This window comes from Pecten maximus, chromosome 9 (assembly GCF_902652985.1).
Source record: "Pecten maximus chromosome 9, xPecMax1.1, whole genome shotgun sequence".
Taxonomy (NCBI): Eukaryota; Metazoa; Mollusca; class Bivalvia; order Pectinida; family Pectinidae; genus Pecten; species Pecten maximus.
Genome location: NC_047023.1, coordinates 21,460,389 through 21,486,942, shown reverse-complemented (window position 1 = coordinate 21,486,942; position 26,554 = coordinate 21,460,389). Strand labels below are relative to the sequence as shown.

The following is a 26,554-nucleotide window of genomic DNA, read 5'->3' as shown; positions in this document are numbered from 1 at the left end:
AATACCTTCCACTAATCGGCCATTACATCATACAGTAATTGAATACCTTCCACTAATCGGCCATTACATCATACAGTAATTGAATACCTTCCACTCATCAGCCATTACATCATACGGTAATTGAATACCATCCACTAACCGGCCATTACATCATATGATAATTGAATACCTTCCACTAATCGGCCATTATATCATACGATAATTAAATACCTTCCACTAATCGGCCATTACATCATACGATAATTGAATACCTTCCAATAATCGGCCATTACATCATACGGTACATTCACCAGAGGATACTACTGTTAACATAGGTATGATTGATTACTACATTCCATTAACCGATAGACAGATGGACATCCTATACTGACCACTCCATATTAACCAATCCATACTATACTGACCACTCCATATTAACTAATCCATCCTATACTGACCACTCCATATTAACTAATACATCCTATATTGACCACTCCATATTAACCAATTCATGCTATACTGACCACTCCAATCTACAAACCACTTAACCACTAGCCATCTTACTGACCATGTGCACTTGACCACTCGATTCTACTGGCCATACTTCCAAACCACATTTCTAGATGACTGCCAATTTCAAAACACAATGTAGTAGAGAAATAGAGATTGGGAATTACAAGTATTGATGGTTGAAATACCTACATTGAGCTGGTAGAGTTGGCAGGCACAATATATATAAATCTCTGAACAACTTGTTACGACACCAGCTCTAAGGTTTTCGATATCAAATTCAAGTCATCTGGAGCTGTGCATCCAAAAAAGACTGAATAACCACTCTGATGATTCCAGTACGGAATGATACAGTGTTGATGACACAAAGCTTCTCCACGTCTACACACTGACTGAATTGTTTTTTACACAATATAATCCACACTGAAAATTAAAGATATAAGTTTTCCCACAGGGCCACCAATGCTTGATTGATCCCTGATTGGTGACACTGTTAAATGTCCTTTAGACTGGCTTTTAAAGTTTTCCAATAATCAAAAATATTCTTGGATCAGCATTTTCAGAATAGCAGCTATATATCCTATGTTGGTGATCTGGTATCTAGATCCAAGTATTGTAGAATGCTGTCCGGGATTTGTTTAGAGCAGAAAATGTCCTGTTATATAGCTCAGCAGCTGTGATAGGTGACTGTGTCCTGATGCTGGTCTGGGAAAGGACTGGGGGACCTATGTACCAGACCTATGTATGTATATACACCAGATTGTGAGGCTGACCCATATTACCTGGCCACTCTTACCTGTTGGCTCTGATACTTGTATCAGCTCAGCCCAATCTTTCACGTTTCTTATCTACATTCTCCTCATTGTTAAATCTGGTACACATCTTCGACAAAGTAAAGGTTTAGCAAATAAAATGTGCTTTCCTACAATGTACCTGCTCACCCAGAATATTATAATAATTTTCACCCTGATTCTTTTTTTGCTCCTCCGAATTTCAGGTGATGTATCCGCTTTCTCTGTGGGTTTCGACACAAATTGATACAAATTGACATGTAGATGATTAGGGAGACCCCCACCAGACCTGTCTGCAGGCCTACACTGCTCCTTACTCATACCTGAAAAAAACACTAATTACTTCGGGCCTCCCTATACTCCCTATCTGACTAACATCCCTAGTGTTGCCATCTGGTTCAATCCGTCTTATAAATTTTCCATTTATTTTATACAGAAACGAATGGAAAGTTTTTTTTTTAATATGATGAACTTTTAAACCTTCCATAATGGTAGAATACATTTTTTTTTTTTTAAATACAGCAGACACATTCCTGTATAGGAAGATTTATTTGCAACATATAGCATTCCAGGGTTGTATACAGGGAGAACATTTTTATCTGGCAGTAGGCATTGTAGTCATTAGAAAAGTGGTATATTACTAGCAGACATTGATGACCTGATAGCAAAACAAGTATATCTGTTCCAATCAATATCCCAATTTCTATACCTATATTCTACATACCTCTACAGCTTAACATTCTCACTAAAACTTCCAGATCAACAGACATTAATGGCGGCCAAATGATTCACAAGTACAAATCACACTTTAACTAATTGATACGTCATATTTTGTAAAATTTTGACTATAATGATAGTGGATTGTGTACTGTTGGAAGCTGTTAAGTTGACCAGCCATTAACATCTGTGACATGACCCTGAGGTAAGAAAGCCACATTGTGTACCACATAAAAATCAGTCAGCCAGGAAAATATGAAATTTTGATAAAAAGGCCCTCTTTCATCCCAAATCATTCCCCTCCAGTTAATCCACATGACACACAGCCATGTTTACACTACTGATGAAGGTTTGCTGTTCTTACAATACAAACTATTTCATATTACTCACTAGAGTCAATAATTAGCTCAAATGTTGGTAAGATACATCAGAAATATATGGAGATGTTGCAATTTTAAAGGGAATGAAATATGAGTCTGAATTCCTGCCTACACACACAATGTACATGAAGCTCACTGATGTCTAAAATCCCTGCCTATATAGCTCACTGATGTCTGAATCCCTGCCTACATAGCTCACTGATGTCTGAAACCCTGCCTACATAGCTCACTGATGTCTGAATCCCTGCCTACATAGCTCACTGATGTCTGAATCCCTGCCTACATAGCTCACTGATGTCTGAATCCCTGCCTATAGAGCTCACTGATGTCTGAATCACTACCTACATAGCTCACTGATGTCTGAATCACTGCCTATATAGCTCACTGATGTCTGAATCTACATAGCTCACTGATGTCTGAATCTACATAGCTCACTGATGTCTGAATCTACATAGCTCACTGATGTCTGAATCTACATAGCTCACTGATGTCTGAATCACTGCCTACACAGCTCACTGATGTCTGAAACCCTGCCTACATAGCTCACTGATGTCTGAATCACTGCCTACATAGCTCACTGCATGATGTCTGAATCCCTGCCTTCATAGCTCACTGATGTCTGAATCCCTGCCTACATAGCTCACTGATGTCTGAATCCCTGCCTATATAGCTCACTGATGTCTGAATCCCTGCCTACATAGCTCACTGATGTCTGAATCCCTGCCTATATAGCTCACTGATGTCTGAATCCCTGCCTATAGAGCTCACTGATGTCTGAATCACTGCCTACATAGCTCACTGATGTCTGAATCACTGCCTATATAGCTCACTGATGTCTGAATCTACATAGCTCACTGATGTCTGAATCTACATAGCTCACTGATGTCTGAATCTACATAGCTCACTGATGTCTGAATCACTGCCTACACAGCTCACTGATGTCTGAATCTACATAGCTCACTGATGTCTGAATCTACATAGCTCACTGATGTCTGAATCACTGCCTACACAGCTCACTGATGTCTGAATCACTGCCTACATAGCTCACTGCATGATGTCTGAATCCCTGCCTTCATAGCTCACTGATGTCTGAATCCCGGCCTACATAGCTCACTGATGTCTGAATCCCTGCCTATATAGCTCACTGATGTCTGAATCCCTGCCTACATAGCTTACTGATGTCTGAATCCCTGCCTATATAGCTCACTGATGTCTGAATCCCTGCCTACATAGCTCACTGATGTCTGAATAACTGCCTATATAGCTCACTGATGTCTGAATCCCTGCCTACATAGCTTACTGATGTCTGAATCCCTGCCTATATAGCTCACTGATGTCTGAATCCCTGCCTACATAGCTCACTGATGTCTGAATCACTGCCTACATAGCTCACTGATGTCTGAATCACTGCCTACACAGCTCACTGATGTCTGAATCACTGCCTACATAGCTCACTGATGTCTGAATCTACATAGCTCACTGATGTCTGAATCCCTGCCTACATAGCTCACTGATGTCTGAATCTACATAGCTCACTGATGTCTGAATCCCTGCCTATATAGCTCACTGATGTCTGAATCTACATAGCTCACTGATGTCTGAATCACTGCCTACATAGCTCACTGATGTCTGAATCACTGCCTACATAGCTCACTGATGTCTGAATCCCTGCCTATATAGCTCACTGATGTCTGAATCTACATAGCTCACTGATGTCTGAATCTACATAGCTCACTGATGTCTGAATCACTACCTACATAGCTCACTGATGTCTGAATCCCTGCCTTCATAGCTCACTGATGTCTGAATCACTGCCTACACAGCTCACTGATGTCTGAATCTACATAGCTCACTGATGTCTGAATCTACATAGCTCACTGATGTCTGAATCACTGCCTACATAGCTCACTGATGTCTGAATCTACATAGCTCACTGATGTCTGAATCCCTGCCTATATAGCTCACTGATGTCTGAATCCCTGCCTACACAGCTCACTGATGTCTGAATCCCTGCCTACATAGCTCACTGATGTCTGAATCCCTGCCTATATAGCTCACTGATGTCTGAATCCCTGCCTACACAGCTCACTGATGTCTGAATCCCTGCCTACACAGCTCACTGATGTCTGCATGAATTAATCCCTGCCTACGCAGCTATAACTTTTTCTATAAAGTGCCTAACTTTATGGATGGTGGTGTAGTAGTTGTAGCAGTGTAACTGATACTACCTATATATTGTATCAATCTACAGCATTTGGGGAAGATCACTGATCACTATCTTAGGAAAAATGAAACAATGTCTTAAAAACAAAGAGCAAGATAACAAGACAATTCATCATATTCCCTCATACACACCCCTTATACTGTACAAATCCCAGTAGACAGTGCGAGTTGTCCCGTCATATACCCGCCTTATACTGTATAGTACTGGTAACTTGTACCGCCCTCCATACAGAACCACATCACCATTTTGAGATTAATCAACCAGGACATAGATTATCATGCTAAATTTAATTTCCGTCCTACTTAGTTATGGCATTGGAAAAGCTTAACCATCCAATATACGACCCTCCACACACGTATACATTAACATGTCCAATGTAGGACCATCCTAGACTATACACTTAAAAATCTACATTATACAGTAACAGATTTTGTAACTCTATAATATTCTCTCTAGTAGATTTGATACTCTATAATATTCCAGTAACATATTTGTTACTCTATTATATTCTTTCCAGTAGTAGATTTGTTACTCTTTAATATTCCAGTAACAGATCTGTTACTCTATTATATTCCAGTCTTTCAGAAACTGATTCACTTGTATAGTTACTCTAATTACGGAGTAATGGAGTTTAAAATTCAGAAACATATTACATCTACACATCAGTATTATCAATATGACAACGAGTGTATATAAGTATGATATGGACATTATTATGATTGTGATATACTACAAGGTCATCGTAAGGTCACCCTGCCCTGTATGTTGTTTACATAGAGGTCTCATCATGCAGGAAAGTAAAACAATACTATTGTATAACAACAGTCAGACAGGATACAGCACAAAAACTACTGTGGTGTCAGAAGTTCAAACTCGAAATACCAATCAGCATTCGCCCTCACAATTCACATGGTGGTCGGAGATCTATATCGTTTTACATACTATCACATTATTTGGGAAACTAAAAAAAAAAATCTCAATAATGTGGAACTGAGCTGCAATATGGTTGCTTGGGTGGCTATCGCAGTGATAGAGTTTAGGTGCTGTGTGATAATCGCAATGTGCAGTGTATACCTGTAATCTATGGAAAAAACAAAGCATTTCCTTGGAGTATGTGTACATGTGCAGAAATGGAATGTTTGTTTCTAAATATGACTTAAGTGGATTCTAAAAATGATTTCAGCAAAACCGTGATGTCCAAATTTAGATATGTTATCTTAGGAATAGATAGGTTATATATTTGAGAATCTCGAGGTTTAACTACCATAGGACATCTCTACATTGTATTATTGGGGTTACAACAGGGAATCATTCAGTCTGATAAGGGTAGTATTATCATGGCCTGAGTAAACCCAAACAGGAAGTCCGTCCTCCAACTTATATCTACATCACAGGAAACTGCTCCTCCAAGCAAGGTCTTGTCACCAGTGATCACAAAATAACATCTCTCCAAGATATCAACACTCAAATGCAATCATAATCACTTAATCCCTTCCCCAAAGTTCACTCGAGTTTAACTAATATATTTCTTCATTCAAAGTTCACTATAGATCGTAATCTGAAGCTATAATATCACCACCACTACATCCTAGAAAGTTCACTAACATATTCCTAAACTTGATATATCATTCTCACTTATTAAAAAGTTCACCGGTGTATTTCTCAAGTTATCGATTACCTCAAAAAATTATTGACAATGGTACCATAACTTTACCACATAACAAAATTACTTTAAAAATTCACTAAGATGTTATCAGGTTTGATATCTGCCTCTCTCAATATCTACCAACACTAGCTTCCTTAACACGAATATGATACTGTAATTATTGCATTTTTCTAAAAATAGACCTTCCCGAATTTTGACATTTAGATAAAAATTTACCTGATCAACCTCAAAAGATGATGTCAAGTTTGACATCCACATCTCAATATTTACCTCTGCTGGTTCTCTCACTAGACTCAAGTTAATTAATATAATTCATTTACCTGGTATCTCAAAGGTGGGCAATTGTGTTGTAAACTTACAAGATTGCTTTGTCATACAGTAAGTACAAAAGGCATTTTGTTTACAACAAAATATTAACATAATCGTGGTCTCTTCTGTAAAAATATTCACATATTCATAATATTTGTATTATGACACAAGATTTAAAGATCAAAGCTTAAAATGTACAAGCCAATATATTAAAAATATTTAGTTAAAATTATTAAAAAATTTGAAATTTGAAATTATCTGATGAAAGGTATTCTCTCTTTTTTATTCTAAAATATTATTAAATGTAAATTATGTGAGCGGTTTAAAAACTTAAAAGTATTTCATTAGCAAACATTCCGCAGTAACACATTTAAGAATCCTTCCACTTTGTTTTCATTGCAAAGTCATACCTCTCTATTTTTTTCATTTGTTGCAGGTGATACGGTTGTACATGTGGCATTGAAAAAAGGGACATTATAAAGAAGACACATGTGGCAGTCCTGTGTGGCATCAAAAGGATGACAGGTGGCATAAATAAGGAATATGTGGCAGCATGTACGTGTAGCACCTAAAAGGGGAAGTGTGGCTCAGTGACAGTCGTGGCAATATTACCATGACTTAATTAGGAGATAGTTATTACTAATGATAAACATATTATACATGATGTGCCGTGTATCCTGTGTGGGTTGATGGGATTTCCCATCAAGTGTCCTCAGGCTGAGCTTTAATACACTCAAGAAGGTGATCACCAGGGAAAGTTTCCAACTATACACATCATGTTGACAGGTCAGAAACTATGTCTGTGTACAGATCGCTGCATAGGTAGGATTTTAAATGGCTTTGAAAATATACCACCGATCACCTCCTATATTTACTTTAATATTCAGGGCAAGAAGGGGGAGCATAGTAGGGCAAGTATGGAGCGATGAGCGTGGAGGGGTGAGTGTGGAGGAGCAAGTGTGGAGGGGTGAGCATAGAGGGGCAGGTGTAGTGGGGCGAGCGTTGAGGGGTGAGTGTGGAGGGACGAGCGTGGGGGGAGGGGGGAAAGGGGCGAGCGTGGAAGAGGGGCTTTAGGAGAGGTGGAACCATGGCAGGCTAAATGTCAGTAAAATACATCTTTCCATTTTTAATGCTCATAAAACAATGTCAGTGTTTGGTTGAACATTTCCACAACATAAACCATACAACACCAGCAGCACACAGACACCTGATGATTGGTCGGTCTTATCCTATTTCTTCAGTTGTGGAAGATTTTTGTTGATTCAAGGACAGACCAGAGATTATGTAAGATGATGCTTTTCTTTTTTTCCCTTCAGTACTCCCCACCCACAGTAGTGTGACCTTGCCATGTCAAGGTCACCACAAAACATCTGGATCTGATTCATATTTTGTTGCCAGGTGGTAGATTATGACCATTGGATGCTGAAGCTGTTCTGACAGCCATTAACATATCTCAGGTACTATTTTATCATCATCATTATAAAACAAACTAATTGTTGGTCATCAGGTAAGTTATTCTTCCACATAAAGCTGACCAGTACTGTGTTTAGTGTGGGCTACAGGTCCACAGGTACTAAGACATGAGTTGGAGGAGTATCCTGTATCATCAACAGATGTCTGATGCTGTATAACACATGGACATATGATTCATCAGTAAGGATAGATCCCCTCTGCCCACAGTATTACTGATAGCCTGACAGACAGGGGTGGCCACCTCACCCACCTGTGTTTGTGGGTGGTACCTCGAACCTGATATTACCTACTGTCACAGGTGTAAAGAATACCTTCTAGCTCATCGTGGCAAAGCCAGGCTCATTATGATAACAATTTTATCTAGATCAAAATGATTTGCTGCATTTAAACTCATAATTTACTGCACAAATAAATTAGTCTTCTCAAAGAAAAAAAACATTTCTATAACTGAGAAAACATTATTTATTCTTTATGTTGTCAAGCATTACTGAACATATGTCTTTGCGATGTAACTGCGTTCTTAGTCAGGTATAATGTTTTTCCTTACTTTTGGACTTAGCCGGGTAAAATGTTTCTCTTTTTTGTTGGAATTGCTCCACTTAATTTTAATACTAGATTATCTCCCCCTAGTTTGAATCAGATATATCCTAGAGACCAAAATCATACAGGTCAATTTTATTTATAATCTTAATATTCTAGAGACAGGGGGCCAGTCTACTAACTGACCTAAGTCAGGTAAAATATTTCTCTTTACTTCTGACCTAATTAATTCAGGTAAAATATTTCTCTTTACTTCTGACCTAATTATGTCAGGTAAAATATTTCTCTTTACTTCTGACCTAATTAATTCAGGTAAAATATTTCTCTTTACTTCTGACCTAATTATGTCAGGTAAAATGTTTCTCTTTACTTCTGACCTAAGTCAGGTAAAAATGTTTCTCTTTACTTTGACCTGAGTCAGGTATTTTTTCTTTTCTTCCTATCTTATCTAATCTCTGTCAAGTGTAATACTGAACATGTCTTTGCTGTCCTCACTTCTTGTTTTACATTTGGAATAAACAATTAACACACAGTTTACACTTTATGAGAAAATAATGAGGTGCCTATCCTGTGAATTCCCTGAAAATTGAGTACGAAGTCATGATTTCCACAAATTTCAATATTTTGATGGCGGATCAATTTGCACATGAATATGATATTGCCATTAATTTACACTTCAGTGCTAGCCAGTGGTATGTTTGCAAACAGTCCTGTCACATTATCCGTTACCTAAATTGGTGACAGCTTAGTATCTGTGGTTAGGCCCTAATAGGATGGCAGTAACACCCACACACCACGCTATACCAACCATAATTGGACACTGCACGAGTGCAATGGAGACTACGTGTGCTACCTATTCAATATGATGGCTCTGAAATAATTGTGACTGGGCAGAGGTGGCAAGGCGTAATTAGGGTAGAGAGTCACGTAGGAAGTAAAACTGTGGCTGACAGGAGTCTGGTGGACTACTATAATCAATAACACTCCTGTCCTATCATCTCGATGTCTTTCTGTCCAGGTTTATTGTCAAAGTAACATTTACAGAAACTGGGTACCACTGCAAGAGTAATGTCATAGAAACAATGACATTATCAGGGTAACATTGACATGTGTGTAGTAATGTCCTCATTGTCATAGTAACATTGACATTGTCATAGTAACATTGACATTGTCATAGTAACACTGATATTGTCATAGTACATTGACATTGTCATAGTAACACTGATATTGTTATAGTAACATTGACATTGTCATAGTACATTGACATTGTCATAGTAACACTGATATTGTTATAGTAACAATGATATTGTTATAGTAACATTGACATTGTCATAGTAACATTGACATTGTCATAGTAACATTGACATTGTCATAGTACATTGACATTGTCATAGTAACACTGATATTGTTATAGTAACACTGATATTGTTATAGTAACATTGACATTGTCATAGTAACACTGATATTGTTATAGTAACAATGATATTGTTATAGTAACAATGATATTGTCATAGTAACATTGACATTATCAAAGTAACATCAATATTGTCATAGTAACATTGACATTGTCATAGTAACATTGACATTGTCATAGCGACATTGCAGACATTTATGCTATTATGTTGACATTGCAAAACCTTTGAGTGTCAATGTAAGTACAGATCATAGTCATTAAACAGGGTTAAATTGACAAAATAGGTACATACTTTGACAGTGTCAGTGTAAATAGAGGTAACTTCAGTCACAGAGGAGGTAAGCATGTTAACACACATACCATGACAAACCTATATTAGCTGTGACCAGCATCATTTACACTGTGTAATCACCGATATTAGTAGTCAGTCATGTCGATATTAGTAGTCAGTCATGTCGACCACAGACTGTTTTAACATCACTCAAAACCAGTGGTTGTTGCCTGCAGCAGTACAGTACTTGATAATTTGCAAATGCATACACAGAATAAATTCAATACTGACAAACACAAATGAAATGAAAATTGATCAACAAATGTAATTATAAAGAGAAAACCAATGAGAAAGCTTGAAATGAAAACTACAGAACTATGACTATAGAAACCTCATTTAGAATCCATATCAAGTGAAGATTTATTTCAACTTCCATTAAACAAATCCCAATTAACTGCTTGTTTACAAGGCACGTTGGTGATACCAGAACACAAAACATATCATTGATGCCACACCATAGAGCATGTCATTGATGCCATACCATAGAGCATGTCATTGATGCCACACCATACAGCATGTCATTGATGCCACACCATAGAGCATGTCAGTGATTCCACACCATAGAGCATATCATTGATGCCACACCATACAGCATGTCATTGATGCCACACCATAGAGCATGTCATTGATGCCACACCATACAGCATGTCATTGATGCCATACCATAGAGCATGTCAGTGATTCCACACCATAGAGCATGTCATTGATGCCACACCATACAGCGTGTCAGTGATGCCACACCACAGAGCATGTTGTTGATGCCACACCATACAGCGTGTCAGTGATGCCACATCACAAAGCATGTCTGTGATGCCACACCATAGAGCATGTCAATGCTACCACACCATAGAGCATGTCGTTGTTGCCACACCATACAGCATGTATGTGATGCCACACCATACAGCATGTCAATGCTACCACACCATACAGCATGTCAATGTTGCCACACCACAGATCATGTTATTCATGCCACACCATAGAGCATGTCAATGCTACCACACCATAGAGCATGTCAGTGATGCCATAACATAGAGCATGTCAGTGATGCCACATCATACAGCATGTCAATGATGCCACACCACAGCATGTCAATGATGCCACACCATACAGCATGTCAATGCTACCACACCATACAGCATGTCAATGCTACCACATCATACAGCATGTCAATGATGCCACACCACAGCATGTCTATGATGCCACACCACAGCATGTCAATGATGCCACAACATACAGCATGTCTATGATGCCACAACATACAGCATGTCAGTGATACCACATCATATAGCATGTCTATGATGCCACACCACAGAGCATGTCAATGCTACCACACCATACAGCATGTCTATGATGCCACACCATACATCGTGTCAGTGATGCCACACCACAAAGCATGTCAGTGATGCCACACCACAGAGCATGTCAGTGATGCCACACCACAGCATGTCAGTGATGCCACAACATAGAGTATGTCAGTGATGCCACACCACAGCATGTCAGTGATGCCACAACATAGAGTATGTCAGTGATGCCACACCACAGCATGTCAGTGATGCCACACCACAGCATGTCAGTGATGCCACACCACAGCATGTCAGTGATGCCACACCACAGCATGTCAGTGATGCCACAACACAGGGCATGCCAGTTTGGCAATTTCATCTCAGTATGGCTACACTACTGAGACAGACATGACAGTGTTAAACTGGAAATTTAAAGTAACATCAAATTTTTCACAAATTAGTTTTTTATTATAAAGTTGGCTAACCTCCTACATTTTTCTTGTTTTCACTTCAGAAGGCAGGCAGACCGGTGGTGACTCATTAGTCAGTATATAATACTTCTGACAACCAACAACAAACTCACATCCTAGAACAACTGTTCCTGTAATATGTCTGTCACTGCTAATGTCACCACAACTTGTCTGTGATTCTCTACAAATAGTACCTGAAATTTCAATTGCTGGATCATCTGTGAGAGATACATACATTATAAGTTTGATCCACAGAGGGCTTTTAAAAAAAAAAAAAAATTCTATTGTTTTATGTGTATATTTTTTTTGTTTTTTTAATACTTTTTTATGTTGTGTAGTTTTTCATTTATTTTTATTTTTTCTATTGACTCTTTTAATTATTGTCTGTCACCCTTGCTGGGAACTTGAATAATTCATTCTTATACAGGGACATATAACTAGGATATCTTATACAGGGACATATACCTAGTATCTCTTATACAGGGACATATACCTAGTATCTCTTATACAGGGACATATACCTAGTATCTCTTATACAGGGACATATACCTACTATCCCTTATACAGGGTCATTTACCTAGTATCTCTTATACAGGGACATATACCTAGTATCTCTTATACAGGAACATATACCTAGTATCTCTTATACAGGGACATATACCTAGTATCTCTTATACAGGGACATATACCTAGTATCTCTTATACAGGGTCATTTACCTAGTATCTCTTATACAGGGACATATACCTAGTATCTCTTATACAGGAACATATACCTAGTATCTCTTATACAAGGACATATACCTAGAATCTCTTATACAGGGACATATACCTAGTATCTCTTATACAGGGACATATACCTAGAATCTCTTATACAGGGTCATTTACCTAGTATCTCTTATACAGGGACATATACCTAGTATCTCTTATACAGGAACATATACCTAGTATCTCTTATACAAGGACATCTACCTAGAATCTCTTATACAGGGACATATACCTAGTATCTCTTATACAGGGACATATACCTAGAATCTCTTATACAGGGACATATACCTAGTATCTCTTATACAGGGACATATAACAAGTATCTCTTATACAGGGACATATACCTAGTATCTCTTATATAGGGATTGATGTACCTGGAATCTCTAATATAGGGATTGACGTACCTGGAATCTCTAATATAGGGATTGATGTACCTGGAATCTCTAATATAGGGATTGATTTACCTGGAATCTCTAATATAGGGATTGATTTACCTGGAATCTCTATATAGGGATTGATGTACCTGGAATCTCTAATATAGGGATTGATGTACCTGGAATCTCTAATAAAGGGATTGATTTACCTGGAATCTCTATATAGGGATTGATGTACCTGGAATCTCTAATATAGGGATTGATTTACCTGGAATCTCTAATATAAGGATTGATGTACCTGGAATCTCTAATATAGGGATTGATGTACCTGGAATCTCTATATAGGGATTGATGTACCTGGAATCTCTATATAGGGATTGATGTACCTGGAATCTCTAATATAGGGATTGATGTACCTGGAATCTCTAATATAGGGATTGATGTACCTGGAATCTCTATATAGGGATTGATGTACCTGGAATCTCTATATAGGGATTGATGTACCTGGAATCTCTAATATAGGGATTGATGTACCTGGAATCTCTAATATAGGGATTGATGTACCTGGAATCTCTAATATAGGGATTGATGTACCTGGAATCTCTAATATAGGGATTGATGTACCTGGAATCTCTAATATAGGGATTGATTTACCTGGAATCTCTATATAGGGATTGATGTACCTGGAATCTCTATATAGGGATTGATGTACCTGGAATCTCTATATAGGGATTGATGTACCTGTAATCTCTAATACAGGGATTGATGTACCTGGAATCTCTATATAGGGATTGACGTACCTGGAATCTCTATATAGGGATTGACGTACCTGGAATCTCTATATAGGGATTGATGTACCTGGAATCTCTAATATAGGGATTGATGTACCTGGAATCTCTTATACAGGGATTGATGTACCTGGAATCTCTATATAGGGATTGATGTACCTGGAATCTCTAATATAGGGATTGATGTACCTGGAATCTCTATATAGGGATTGATGTACCTGGAATCTCTAATATAGGGATTGATGTACCTGGAATCTCTATATAGGGATTGATGTACCTGGAATCTCTATATAGGGATTGATGTACCTGGAATCTCTATATAGGGATTGATGTACCTGGAATCTCTAATATAGGGATTGATGTACCTGGAATCTCTAATATAGGGATTGATGTACCTGGAATCTCTAATACAGGGATTGATGTACCTGGAATCTCTTATACAGGGATTGATGTACCTGGAATCTCTAATATAGGGATGTATAAACCTAGAATCTAGAACATACTAACATACCTAGGGCAAACCATGGCTATCTCACAAAAAGACACACCTGAAAAAGTTCCAAAGTAAACGAATTCACCGACAAACCTGACATGGAAACACCATTACTGGATGTGACATGGTGCCCCCTTTGGACCCCATAATTGATGACCTGGACCTGTGGGGGCCCCATTAGGGATGTACAACACTGTTAGATGGCTAACTGATGAGTAGGATTACAGGAGGACGGTCTGCTTATCTCTCCTCTCTAACCCCACAACATGGCAGCCACCCTGCACTACAGAGCTGATCACATCTAACCCTGACACAGGCCTCACTTCTCTGTCTTCTTATCCACCAATCTCAATATTACATATTTATCTACCTCAAATTTTCAAAGTTCAAAACCACTCTTTCTTTTACTTGTCTCCTCTCAAATCTAATTACTGTTTTTTATACCATGCCCAAGTATATACTGATTCCACTTACAAAAAAAAAGCTTAAAAAAGATCCATGCAGTGAAGTTTTTGATAGATTTCTCTGGATATTTACAACACACATCCCCAGACTACTCAGTAACATGTATTGGAGGAGCAGATTCCACTATAAGCCTACATTCTGATTCCTCTGATCTGTTAGCTTATGTCGACTTACAATATTTCACCCTGCCTGGATCCTTCTCATAACAATATAGGGCAATATAACTGTATTCTTAGTCAGGTAAAGATTTTCTCTTTACTTCTGGACTTGGCCAGGTAAAAATTTTCTCCTTTACTTCTGGACTAAGTCAGGTAAAATGTTTTTCCTTACTTCTGGAATTAGTCAGGTAAAAGTTTCTTTTTAATTCTGGACTTAGTCAGTAAAAATGTTTTTTTCCTTACTTCTGGACTTAGTCAGGTAAAATGTTTCTCCTTTACTTCTGGACTTAGTCAAGAAAAGAATTTAAACCTTAGCCAGGATTTATTCTTTGCAAAAAACCCTCTCATAATACATGTAATTACTCAAAATGCTGCAACTTCTGCTTCACTTCAGACATTAAGTTTGTAAACTTCTAATTCCATGTATTATCGATGTACAGTAAAAGGCCATCTACACTATATGTAAATATTGGTTTTCTAAACTCCTAGACCTTCGTCTCAATTCCGCAGCCTTAAATACCTATGTATTCTACTAGCATGCTCTAATCAAGACCTCGGCCACGATAAAAGATATACCCTCTACCAGCCTAAAACCATTATATTTTACTTGACCTCTCCCAGTATTTTCAGCTTCTTTCCACCTTTAGATAGGAAGTAGCTATACCAAATGAGAGGTTTGGTTTAAAAACTTGATAGCCTGGTTTTAAAAACCTGATTGCCTCCATGCAGTATAATTAGCGAATGAGTGTGTAAGTAACGGTAAGTAAAATCAATAAGTTAATGGCTCCTAGGTATATACAGGTCGACTACTAATACCAAAGTGGTGAGCATTGTAGGTAAATCTGGAGGATTTAACAGAGATGAGGTAATCGAGCGTGAGGGAGAACACAGGTTAATCAGGTGGACACAGAGAGGTGGGCGCCAGCTTGTCACATCATCGAAAAACATTGACCTACATCTCTTAAGTCAAAATATATTCAGGACAGGTGTAACACAAACCCCAGTTGTATATTTTCATGTTAAGACAATTTTCTTCTACATTGGATAAATCATTACGGTTTACCACAGGTATTATCACATAATAACTATAATCACCATTCACCTCTAGTAAAATTGAAAGGTGGCGTTTATACAAATACTAGACCTCACAGCCCATTTCCCCCTCACCAGCCTATATTCACATATCTCCCCTCCCTCACCATACCCTACCCATCAACTCCCCTCCGTCACTAGACCCTACCCATCAACTCCCCTCCCTCACCATACCCTACCCATCAACTCCCCTCCCTCACCAGACCCTACCCATCAACTCCCCTCCCTCACTTCAATCTACCCATCAACTCCCCTCCCTCACCATACCCTACCCATCAACTCCCTCCCTCACCATCCCCTACCCATCATCTCCCCTCCCTTACCATACCCTACCCATCAACTCCTCACCTTCATAAGACCCTACCCATCGTCTCCCCACCCCTACCCATCAACTCCCCTCCCTCACCAGACCCTACCCATCACCCCCTCCCTCACCATCCCCTACCCATCAACTCCCCTCCCTCACCATCCCCTACCCATCAACTCCCCTCCCTCACCATACCCTACCCATCAACTCCCCTCCCTCACCATCCCCTACCCATCATCTCCCCTCCGTCACTAGACCCTACCCATCAACTCCCCTCCCTCACTAGACCCTACTCATCAACTCCCCTCCCTCACCAGACCCTACCCATCAACTCCCCTCCCTCACCATACCCTACCCATCAACTCCCCTCCCTCACCAGACCCTACCCATCAACTCCCCTCCCTCACCATACCCTACCCATCAACTCCCCTCCCTCACTTCAACCTACCCATCGACTCCCCTCCCTCACTAGACTCTACCCATCAACTCCCCTCCCTCACTAGACCCTACCCATCAACTCCCCTCCCTCACTAGACCCTACCCATCAACTCTCCTCCCTCACCATACCCTACCCATCAACTCCTCACCTTCATCAGACCTTACCCATCGTCTCCCCACCCCTACTTATCAACTCCCCTCCCTCACTAGACCCTACCCATCAACTCCCCTCCCTCACCAGACCCTACCCATCAACTCCCCTCCCTCACCAGACCCTACCCATCGTCTCCCCACCCCTACTTATCAACTCCCCTCCCTCACCATACCCTACCCATCAACTCCCCTCCCTCACCAGACCCTACCCATCAACTCCCCTCCCTCACCATACCCTACCCATCAACTCCCCTCCCTCACTAGACCCTACCCATCAACTCCCCTCCCTCACTAGACCCTACCCATCAACTCCCCACCCTCACTAGACCCTACCCATCAACTCCTCTCCCTCACTAGACCCTACCCATCAACTCCCCTCCCTCACCATACCCTACCCATCAACTCCTCACCTTCATCAGACCCTACCCATCGTCTCCCCACCCCTACCCATCAACTCCCCACCCTCACTAGACCCTACCCATCAACTCCCCTCCCCCACTAGACCCTACCCATCAACTCCCCTTCCTCACTTGACTCTACCTATCAACTCCCCTCCCATAAATTATCCCCTCCCTCACCAGACCCCTCCCATCCCCTACCCATGAATCTGCCTTCCCTCTTTAAGACCCTACCCATCAAATCCCCTTCCTCACCAGCTCCTTCCTCTTATAAAATGTTCACCTATACTCATTCAGTAACCACAGATCCATCATTCTCCAGTCAGTTCATGTCCCCTACAGTGACTTTTATCTACATCTCCGAGGCAAGCCTTTCATTTTAACTAATCTTTCTAAGATTGTACTGAACTAAAATTTTGGCAAACTTACATTATTTGAACCTTCTTAAATTGTTTCTCCTGGCCTATAACTAAAAGTATATTAGATAAATTTAGCCAAATTAGTATTTATCATTCTCAATTACTGTTAATGAACAAAAATCTCCTTGTTTGAAGTGTTGGAGGTATGTATATCTTGTGTGAGGTAAGGCATCCTGTCGTACTGTAAGCTGAGGTAACTTCCTACGCAGCCTACAGGCTTTCTCTTACAATTAAGACACTTCAGTCAGATATTCAAATGAAAAAATATTGCTGTAAGATGAATGAAGATTTTTTGAATGAATAAACACCTTTAAATATGTTAAGTGTACTTGTTTGTTCAGCATGTACCACATAATTCACCCTTATGGAAAATGATTTACATAAATATTCAATTAAGTATAATCGGTCCTCTAGAATCACTACAATTACATCCTGGTTGTGTTCAAACTTCCTCAACATAGTCACACCATCCAACAAACTCTACATTAATGTCACACAAGTCTTATCACTTGACCTGATGTATGGTGCCTATCACCTGACCAATTTACATGTATGGTACCTGATCACCTGACCCATTAAGATGTATGGTACCTATCACCTGGCCAATTAACATGTATGGTACCTGATCACCTGACCCATTAAGATGTATGGTACCTGATCACCTGACCCATTAAGATGTATGGTACCTGATCACCTGACCCATTACGATGCATGGTACCTGATCACCTGACCCATTAACATGTATGGTACCTGATCACCTGACCCATTAAGATGTATGGTACCTGATCACCTGACCCATTAACATGTATGGTACCTGATCACCTGGCCAATTAACATGTATGGTACCTATCACCTGGCCAATTAACATGTATGGTACCTGATCACCTGGCCAATTAAGATGTAATATATGGTACATGATCATCTGACCAATTTACTTTACCTGATCATGTACTTGAATTACATTCAGCAAGACTGTTTCATTTTACATAATAATTAGTTGATTATTCTATACATTTATTTCTTTATATTTCTAAACAGTTCATGAAAATGTCCTGTGTTTAACAATTACAAAGAACCATTCCCTTAAACATCACAGGCCTCCAATTCCCTGGCAACTCCCAACAAAATCTAGCTCGCCAATCCAGCAAAGTTTAAATTTGCAAAGTCACTAACTATCCCAAACAGCAATGTATAATAAAGGCCTTGTGGGGGTTACCAAATCTGTATGGTTACAGCTTTAGGTTGACCTTGCAAGGTCACCAACTATCCAATACAGTGATGTGTAAGGTCTTGCATGATCTGTATGTGTTACAGATTCTGGTTGACCTTGTGAGGTCACAATTAAGGTCTCCATATCTGTACGGATACAGATTGATACTGGCCTTATTAGGTCACCAATTACCTTGTGAGGTAACAAAGTAACCATGGCTCAAACCTTATAGGGGTCACCCAACCTGTATGGCTACAGGTAATGATTGACCTTGTGAGGTCACAAAGTATTCGTGGCTACAGGTTTGACCTTGAAGTAACATGAGCATGTAAGGACATTGATATAACAATGCTACATGTTCGGACTGACCATGTGGGGTCATCTACATATATGTGTGTGTGACTTGAGCCACATGCTGTCTCGTTTATCTCCAGGTAACAAAACATGATAAGTAGGTACTACATGTTTAACACCTGAGTGTTCAACGATTTTTAACTGAAATCTCGAGTCAAATTTAGGAGGTGTTTTATGACTTAATGTGACAAATACTGGCTGAAAACATATTTAAACAGCCATAATGTTTACTGGGGGGATAATTTTACAGGCGGTTAAGTCCCTGTATGGTGTGTGTTGTTAGGTTTTGTGAAGGGTTTTCACAAAGAAGAAATCAGCTGAGCAGGGTGTTAGCTAGCAAACTACTTGAGAGGTGGGTCTCGTTCATGAGGCCATGTAATGGGGATACCACCAGATAGGGAAGAAAAACAGGAAGCACATCCTATCCTCACACAGGCACCATGTCAGTAGTTAGTTCAGTATAGCAGACTCACAGTAAATCAATATGAAGCTGGAATATAAACAAATAATGGCAGATGAGGTCAACTAGCAGTAGAAGAGGAATTACATACATGTATAATAAAACAAGACAATTATCTGGCATAAAATTCAATAATACTGATCAATAGTTGTGGTAAGTGTACGAGAGTCTGCATGTCTATGTAGGGATCACGGAGTACAGTTTATGTGTCGCTGTACCACTACAGGGCAACTCCATAAAAACTCCAACAAGCAGGCTGACCTCTACTGACCTTCGCACTCTCAAGCCTTTTTTGCAAGTTGTGTCTTCCCACAAAAGATGGCTCTAAGGTATTCTCCAGATTCAGTATTCATCACCATAGCAAACATGCCAACAAGAAATTATATTAATCTTTCATTCAAGATATCTTCCTATGACGTCAAAATATGTCATTTCTTAAAAAAAAAAAAAAAATTCTATAGACGATAGTTTGCGTCATAATTTGGCCTGTGGTATAATATTTGATTATGTTTTTAAATTCGGGGTTATTGTACAGCACGAACAGTACAAAGATATAATTAAATTCTGGCTCTCTGACAGTAAATGTAGATCAATCAAGCTTGTATATGTGCCTGACAGTGGTGAACTCCTTTGAAATCGGCATGTTAAACAATCAGAGAAGAAACAATACAACAAGGCTAGTTTATCTGATATACAACCTTCTGTATATACACCATCGTTCTGCTTGGCTGAGTAAATACGGTCAGAGTCTCCCCATATAGACAAGGCGGCTTCTAAACTTAGACGAAATCTCCCCAAAAATAGCTTTACGCCCTGGGTGACCCTGTTACTGTATATACTTATATGAATTTGACAAGCTCACAGTCTAGTAGCTATCATCTGGTAAAGGTCAACACTTATATTTAGACAAATACACACTCCAATATTCAAATCTAAATATTTTGAAAGTTGTTCTTTATGGGCAAATAAATCTGTGTCTGGGTGCGCCTACCTGAACTGACATGTAGATTTCTGGTCAAAAGCTTGTCATTTCATTGAATGACATTGCATTTTCATAGGTGATTTATTGTGAACACAGCGAAACCAAAACCTCTGTGAAACATTACTAATACACTAACAAGAGGCCCCAAGGGCCTATACTGTCACCCGAGTTCTGAAACATTTCAGTCAATTTGGCCTGTTTTGGCCTTATCCATCAGCCCCTGGGGCCAATCAGGAGCTACATGGGCATACCACCAAATTGCCATACTATAGTGATAATTTAAGTCAATTTTGAGGTAACCTGAACACTGTACAGGAGTGTACAGACTACAGACAGGTAACCTGAACACTGTACAGGAGTGTACAGACTACAGACAGGTAACCTGAACACTGTACAGGGATGTACAGACTAGACAGGTAACCTGAACACTGTACAGGAGTGTACAGACTAGACAGGTAACCTGAACACTGTACAGGAGTGTACAGACTACAGACAGGTAACCTGAACACTGTACAGGAGTGTACAGACTACAGACAGGTAACCTGAACACTGTACAGGAGTGTACAGACTACAGACAGGTAACCTGAACACTGTACAGGAGTGTACAGACTAGACAGGTAACCTGAACACTGTACAGGAGTGTACAGACTACAGACAGGTAACCTGAACACTGTACAGGAGTGTACAGACTAGACAGGTAACCTGAACACTGTACAGGAGTGTACAGACTACAGACAGGTAACCTGAACACTGTACAGGAGTGTACAGACTACAGACAGGTAACCTGAACACTGTACAGGAGTGTACAGACTACAAATTAATTAACACACATTAAACTGCTATGGATCAATAGGTAATTTAGGTAGCAAAGCACTGTCAGCTTGACCAGGGCTGTAAATCTGTGAGAGAAGTTGTCATGCCCGAGTACCAGGGACAACACATACTTGTGATAAGACACATTGATCTAGACGTTATGGTGTAATATACAGCAAACACCCTCTGATAACAGTATAACCCCATGGACTGACGATTCATATATTAATTAAATATTTCACGTCACAATTTACACAGTCTACACTAAACTGTAACTCCAGATTTTATCGCTGATTTCTTACATGCAATATAATTAAAATGATGAATAATCTACATGCAAGATCACTAAAATGTCTAATTTTACACATTATTACATAATTTGTAAAAGTGGAAAGCATAGCTCAAACTTGTGGGAATTTCCCTTTAGTCTATAGGTTGGATGTCCACTTAGTGAGCGAGCGTGGGCAAGATATTTTTTAATTAATCCTTCGTATAACACACTTAATCAATACTGCAGGAATGGAAATCACATATTAAAGGCAAGGATATTCTGATTTAAATAAGAAGATATCTATTTTCCCCTCTTTAATGATGGAAACAAATAAAATAAGTTCTTGCTTATTTCATAGGAAAGTAGACCATAAGAATCTGATGGGACCATCAGAAGGCATTACCTGGTGCACGACACTACATTTATATACATTAAGATATTAATTGGCTTTGATTAATGAATCTGGTGTTTCTAATTTTTGGCAATATTACTACCCATTAATCCAACTTTAAATAAAAAATGTCCTTCCTACAGTTATACCAATATGTAATTTAGCTATATAACTTAAATACAATCTCAGAATATTTATATTTCCACTCAATTCAGACTCAATGAACCTACCACAGTTAACTCGAGTCATTTTTCAATGAACTATATCAAGTCCGGCGTAGGAATACATTTGTCGAGCTTGGACTATATTTTGTTTAATTCCTTTTCAGTGTTTATATGAAATAAATTCCTTTAAAACTAATATTTGTTTTAATTCGCTATTAAGTTTGTTCACGAAATAAATCCTAAAAGTATTAACCATATGTAGACGAAGAGTGATGATGTACATTTTGGTAAGTTCTGTGGTAGACTTGCACAAGTCCCTATTTGTCAAAGACAAAATATTGTACAAAATATCAAAAAAATATAAATATAAGGATTGAATAAAGTTATGTTGAGGTGTATGGGGGTATAAACCTCAATAGGTCTTGAGACAAATTTGCTTCGCAGTTCATCATAAATTTGTCTCAAGACCTATTGAGGTTTATACCCCCATACACCTCAACATAACATTATTCAATCCTTAATAATAATTTATAAGAATTTTTTTTTTTTTCAAAATAAATTCCATTAGGTAAATTGAGTTTGAAATATTTCTAAAGACATTCGGCTTGGCAAATACAAATGTAAACAAAAATATGTGTGTCAGGTAGCACTATGATAGCTGTAAATATACACATATAATCTATAGTTGTACCAAAATTACCACAACCTAAGTAGCATGAGCTAAATCTGCCCGCAGCCAGGGCTAAATATACACACACTGAGATCCTAAAATAAAGCCTGATCTCTGTAACAAATATCGCTTACTACTATACCAAAATAGCATGTAAGATAAATATATATCTATTCTCTTTCTATTTGTGTCTATATAAACGTTTGGGCTGACATAAAGAGACTCACTAAAGCGGCGAAGGAAGGCCGGAAACAACATGGCTGTTTCTCACAGGTAGGTTCAGGTAAAATGCTCCTTCCGTAAAACAAAGGTGTCCAGCTCAACTTTACCAGATCACAAACTTGACTTCAATAGGATTTAATAATCCACAGTGTTAAAAATGTGTATCCTCTCAAATGGTTACTGCAAGCAGCGTTTTTTCCTTCTTTTTACAGTGGAACTGTGTCAGATTTAACAAGGAATAGTACTCTCTTGGAGGAAATATTCTGTCTGTAAGGAGATAGTCAGCGTATGATGCAGAACTACGCACTTGGATTGCCAAACACTCTCCCTCACCTGATTTCTATGGATCACAGCCACATATCACAGAATTCAGAGAGAACCTGTTCCTCCGCAGTACCACAGTACAATTAACAGTTTCCCACAACAGTAGTGAATATGTGCATCAAAACAGTGGATGGCGTTGTCAAGTGTAATGTTAGATTTGAGCTGATGTACAGATTGGGGGAGAGCAGCAGGGTTGGGGCTGTAAGATTTGTTAGCGCTAACCCCCTAGAGCTGTTCTACATCATGCTCTAGCTAATGTTGGGGGCGCCATGGAAATTCCTCAGCCTGGCATCTCACAGACAGGAACTCAGGAGGAGTGGAACAGTCCCCTCTAATTACCATAGACAACAACAGTGTTATCTAGCTATCTCTGCCAGTCATTGACTCTATCTCCTCATCACTAGGGTATCTATCTCCCAGCTACCATCACTAAGGTATCTATCTTCCAGCCACTGTAACTAGGGTACCTATCTCCCAGTGTCTGTAACTAGGGTGTCAGCCTCCGTCACTAGGGTATCTATCTCCCAGCCACTGTAACTAGGGTGTCAGCCTCCATCACTAGGGTATCTATCTCCCAGCCACTGTAACTAGGGTGTCAGCCTCCATCCCTAGGGTACCTATCTCCCAGCCACTGTAACTAGGGTGTCAGCCACCATCACTAGGGTATCTATCTCCCAGCCACTGTAACTAGGGTGTCAGCCACCATCACTAGGGTATCTATCTCCCAGCCACCATCACTAAGGTACCTATCTCCCAGCCACTGTAACTAGGGTACCTATCTCCCAGCCACTGTAACTAGGGTACCTACCGCCCAGCCACTGTAACTAGGGTACCTATCTCCCAGCCACCATAACTAGGGTACCTATCTCCCAGCCACTGTAACTAGGGTGTCAGCCTCCATCACTAGGGTATCTATCTCCCAGCTACCATCACTAAGGTATCTATCTCCCAGCCACCGTAACTAGGGTTCTATCTCCCAGCCACCGTAACTAGGGTTCCTATCTCCCAACCACTGTAACTAGGGTACCTATCTCCCAGTGTCTGTAACTAGGATGTCAGCCACCGTAACTAGGGTATATATCTCCCAGCCACTGTAACTAGGGTGTCAGCCACCATCACTAGGGTATCTATCTCCCAGCTACCATCACTAAGGTATCTATCTCCCAGCCACTGTAACTAGGGTACCTATCTCCCAGCCACTGTAACTAGGGTACCTATCTCCCAGCCACCGTAACTAGGGTACCTATCTCTCAGCCACTGTAACTAGGGTGTCAGCCTCCATCCCTAGGGTACCTATCTCCCAGCCACTGTAACTAGGGTGTCAGCCACCATCACTAGGGTATCTATCTCCCAGCTACCATCACTAAGGTATCTATCTCCCAGCCACCGTAACTAGGGTTCCTATCTCCCAGCCACTGTAACTAGGGTACCTATCTCCCAGCCACTGTAACTAGGGTACCTATCTCCCAGCCACTGTAACTAGGGTGTCAGCCTCCATCCCTAGGATACCTATCTCCCAGCCACTGTAACTAGGGTGTCAGCCACCATCACTAGGGTATCTATCTCCCAGCTACCATCACTAAGGTATCTATCTCCCAGCCACCGTAACTAGGGTACCTATCTCCCAGCCACTGTAACTAGGGTACCTATCTCCCAGTGTCTGTAACTAGGATGTCAGCCACCATAACTAGGGTATATATCTCCCAGCCACTGTAACTAGGTTGTCAACCATCATCACTCTATCTCCCAGCCACGAGGGTATTCATTTCCCATGCAGTCAGAATTAACTATGAAATTTCATCAATTTACTGAGAAAAAAATGAAGCTAATTTTGCATAAATATTTCTTTGTCAGCTATATAACATATCCTAAATCAATGTAAGTCCTCCAGTATTAATTCACACAATATATATTATTTAGAGAGTTTATCAGATTATAATATAAAGTAAAATGTGCCTAAATATTAAGTTGGTAGTGAATAAAATCATTTTAATTGATAAGGAGGTTACATTTAACTGATACATGAGAAATACATTTAATTGATACAAATGATTGCCTTTGATTGATAAGGAGGATTTCATTCAATTGATACATTAAAATTAATTCAATTTATCCATGAGAATGATATTCAATTGATACAGGAGACTAACATTTAATTGATAAGTAGAATTACATTTAATTGATATGGAGAATCACATTTAATAGATATGGAGAATCACATTTAATTAATAGGTAAATTTACATTTAACTGATAAGGAGAATTACATTTAATTGATATGGAAAATCACATTTAACTGATAAGGTGACTTACATCTAATTGATAAGGAGATCTAATTCCATATAATTGATAAGGAGAATTCCATATAATTGATAAGGAGAATAACATTTAATTGATATGGAGAATCACATCTAATGGATATGGAGAATTACATTTAATTGATATGGAGAATTACATTTAATTGATATGGAGAATCACATCTAATTGATATGGAGAATTACATTTAATTGATATGGAGAATAACATTTAATTGATATGGAGAATAACATTTAATTGATATGGAGAATGACATAGATGTACAGTATATATATGGAGTATGTCTTTGGATGTAGAGTCACCAAGATACAGGAGACAGCGATGGCTGACAGATATCACCTACAGTAGAAAGCTTAACACTGGCAGATAGATGATCCTTACCAAGCTTCTCCAATCCTAGTTAACTGTGTCCATTCACAAAAACTAAAAAATCAATAATTTG

General features: G+C 39.3%; 1 protein-coding gene across 3 annotated transcripts in view; it reads right to left on the bottom strand.

Annotated features, from left to right (window-relative positions):
- LOC117333834 (myocyte-specific enhancer factor 2C-like) overlaps positions 1-26,554 on the bottom strand; it is a 121,143-nt gene that overhangs the window by 43,266 nt on the left and 51,323 nt on the right. Inside the window, exon 1 of one of the 3 annotated variants that reach the window (XM_033893249.1) lies at positions 682-1,182. The exons of the other annotated variants lie outside the window; for them this stretch is intronic. Within the exon in view, the coding sequence (XP_033749140.1) occupies positions 682-683 (2 nt within the window). The 5' untranslated portion in view covers positions 684-1,182. Of the gene's footprint in view, positions 1-681; positions 1,183-26,554 lie in introns of those variants that run through there. 3 annotated transcript variants of the gene reach the window in all.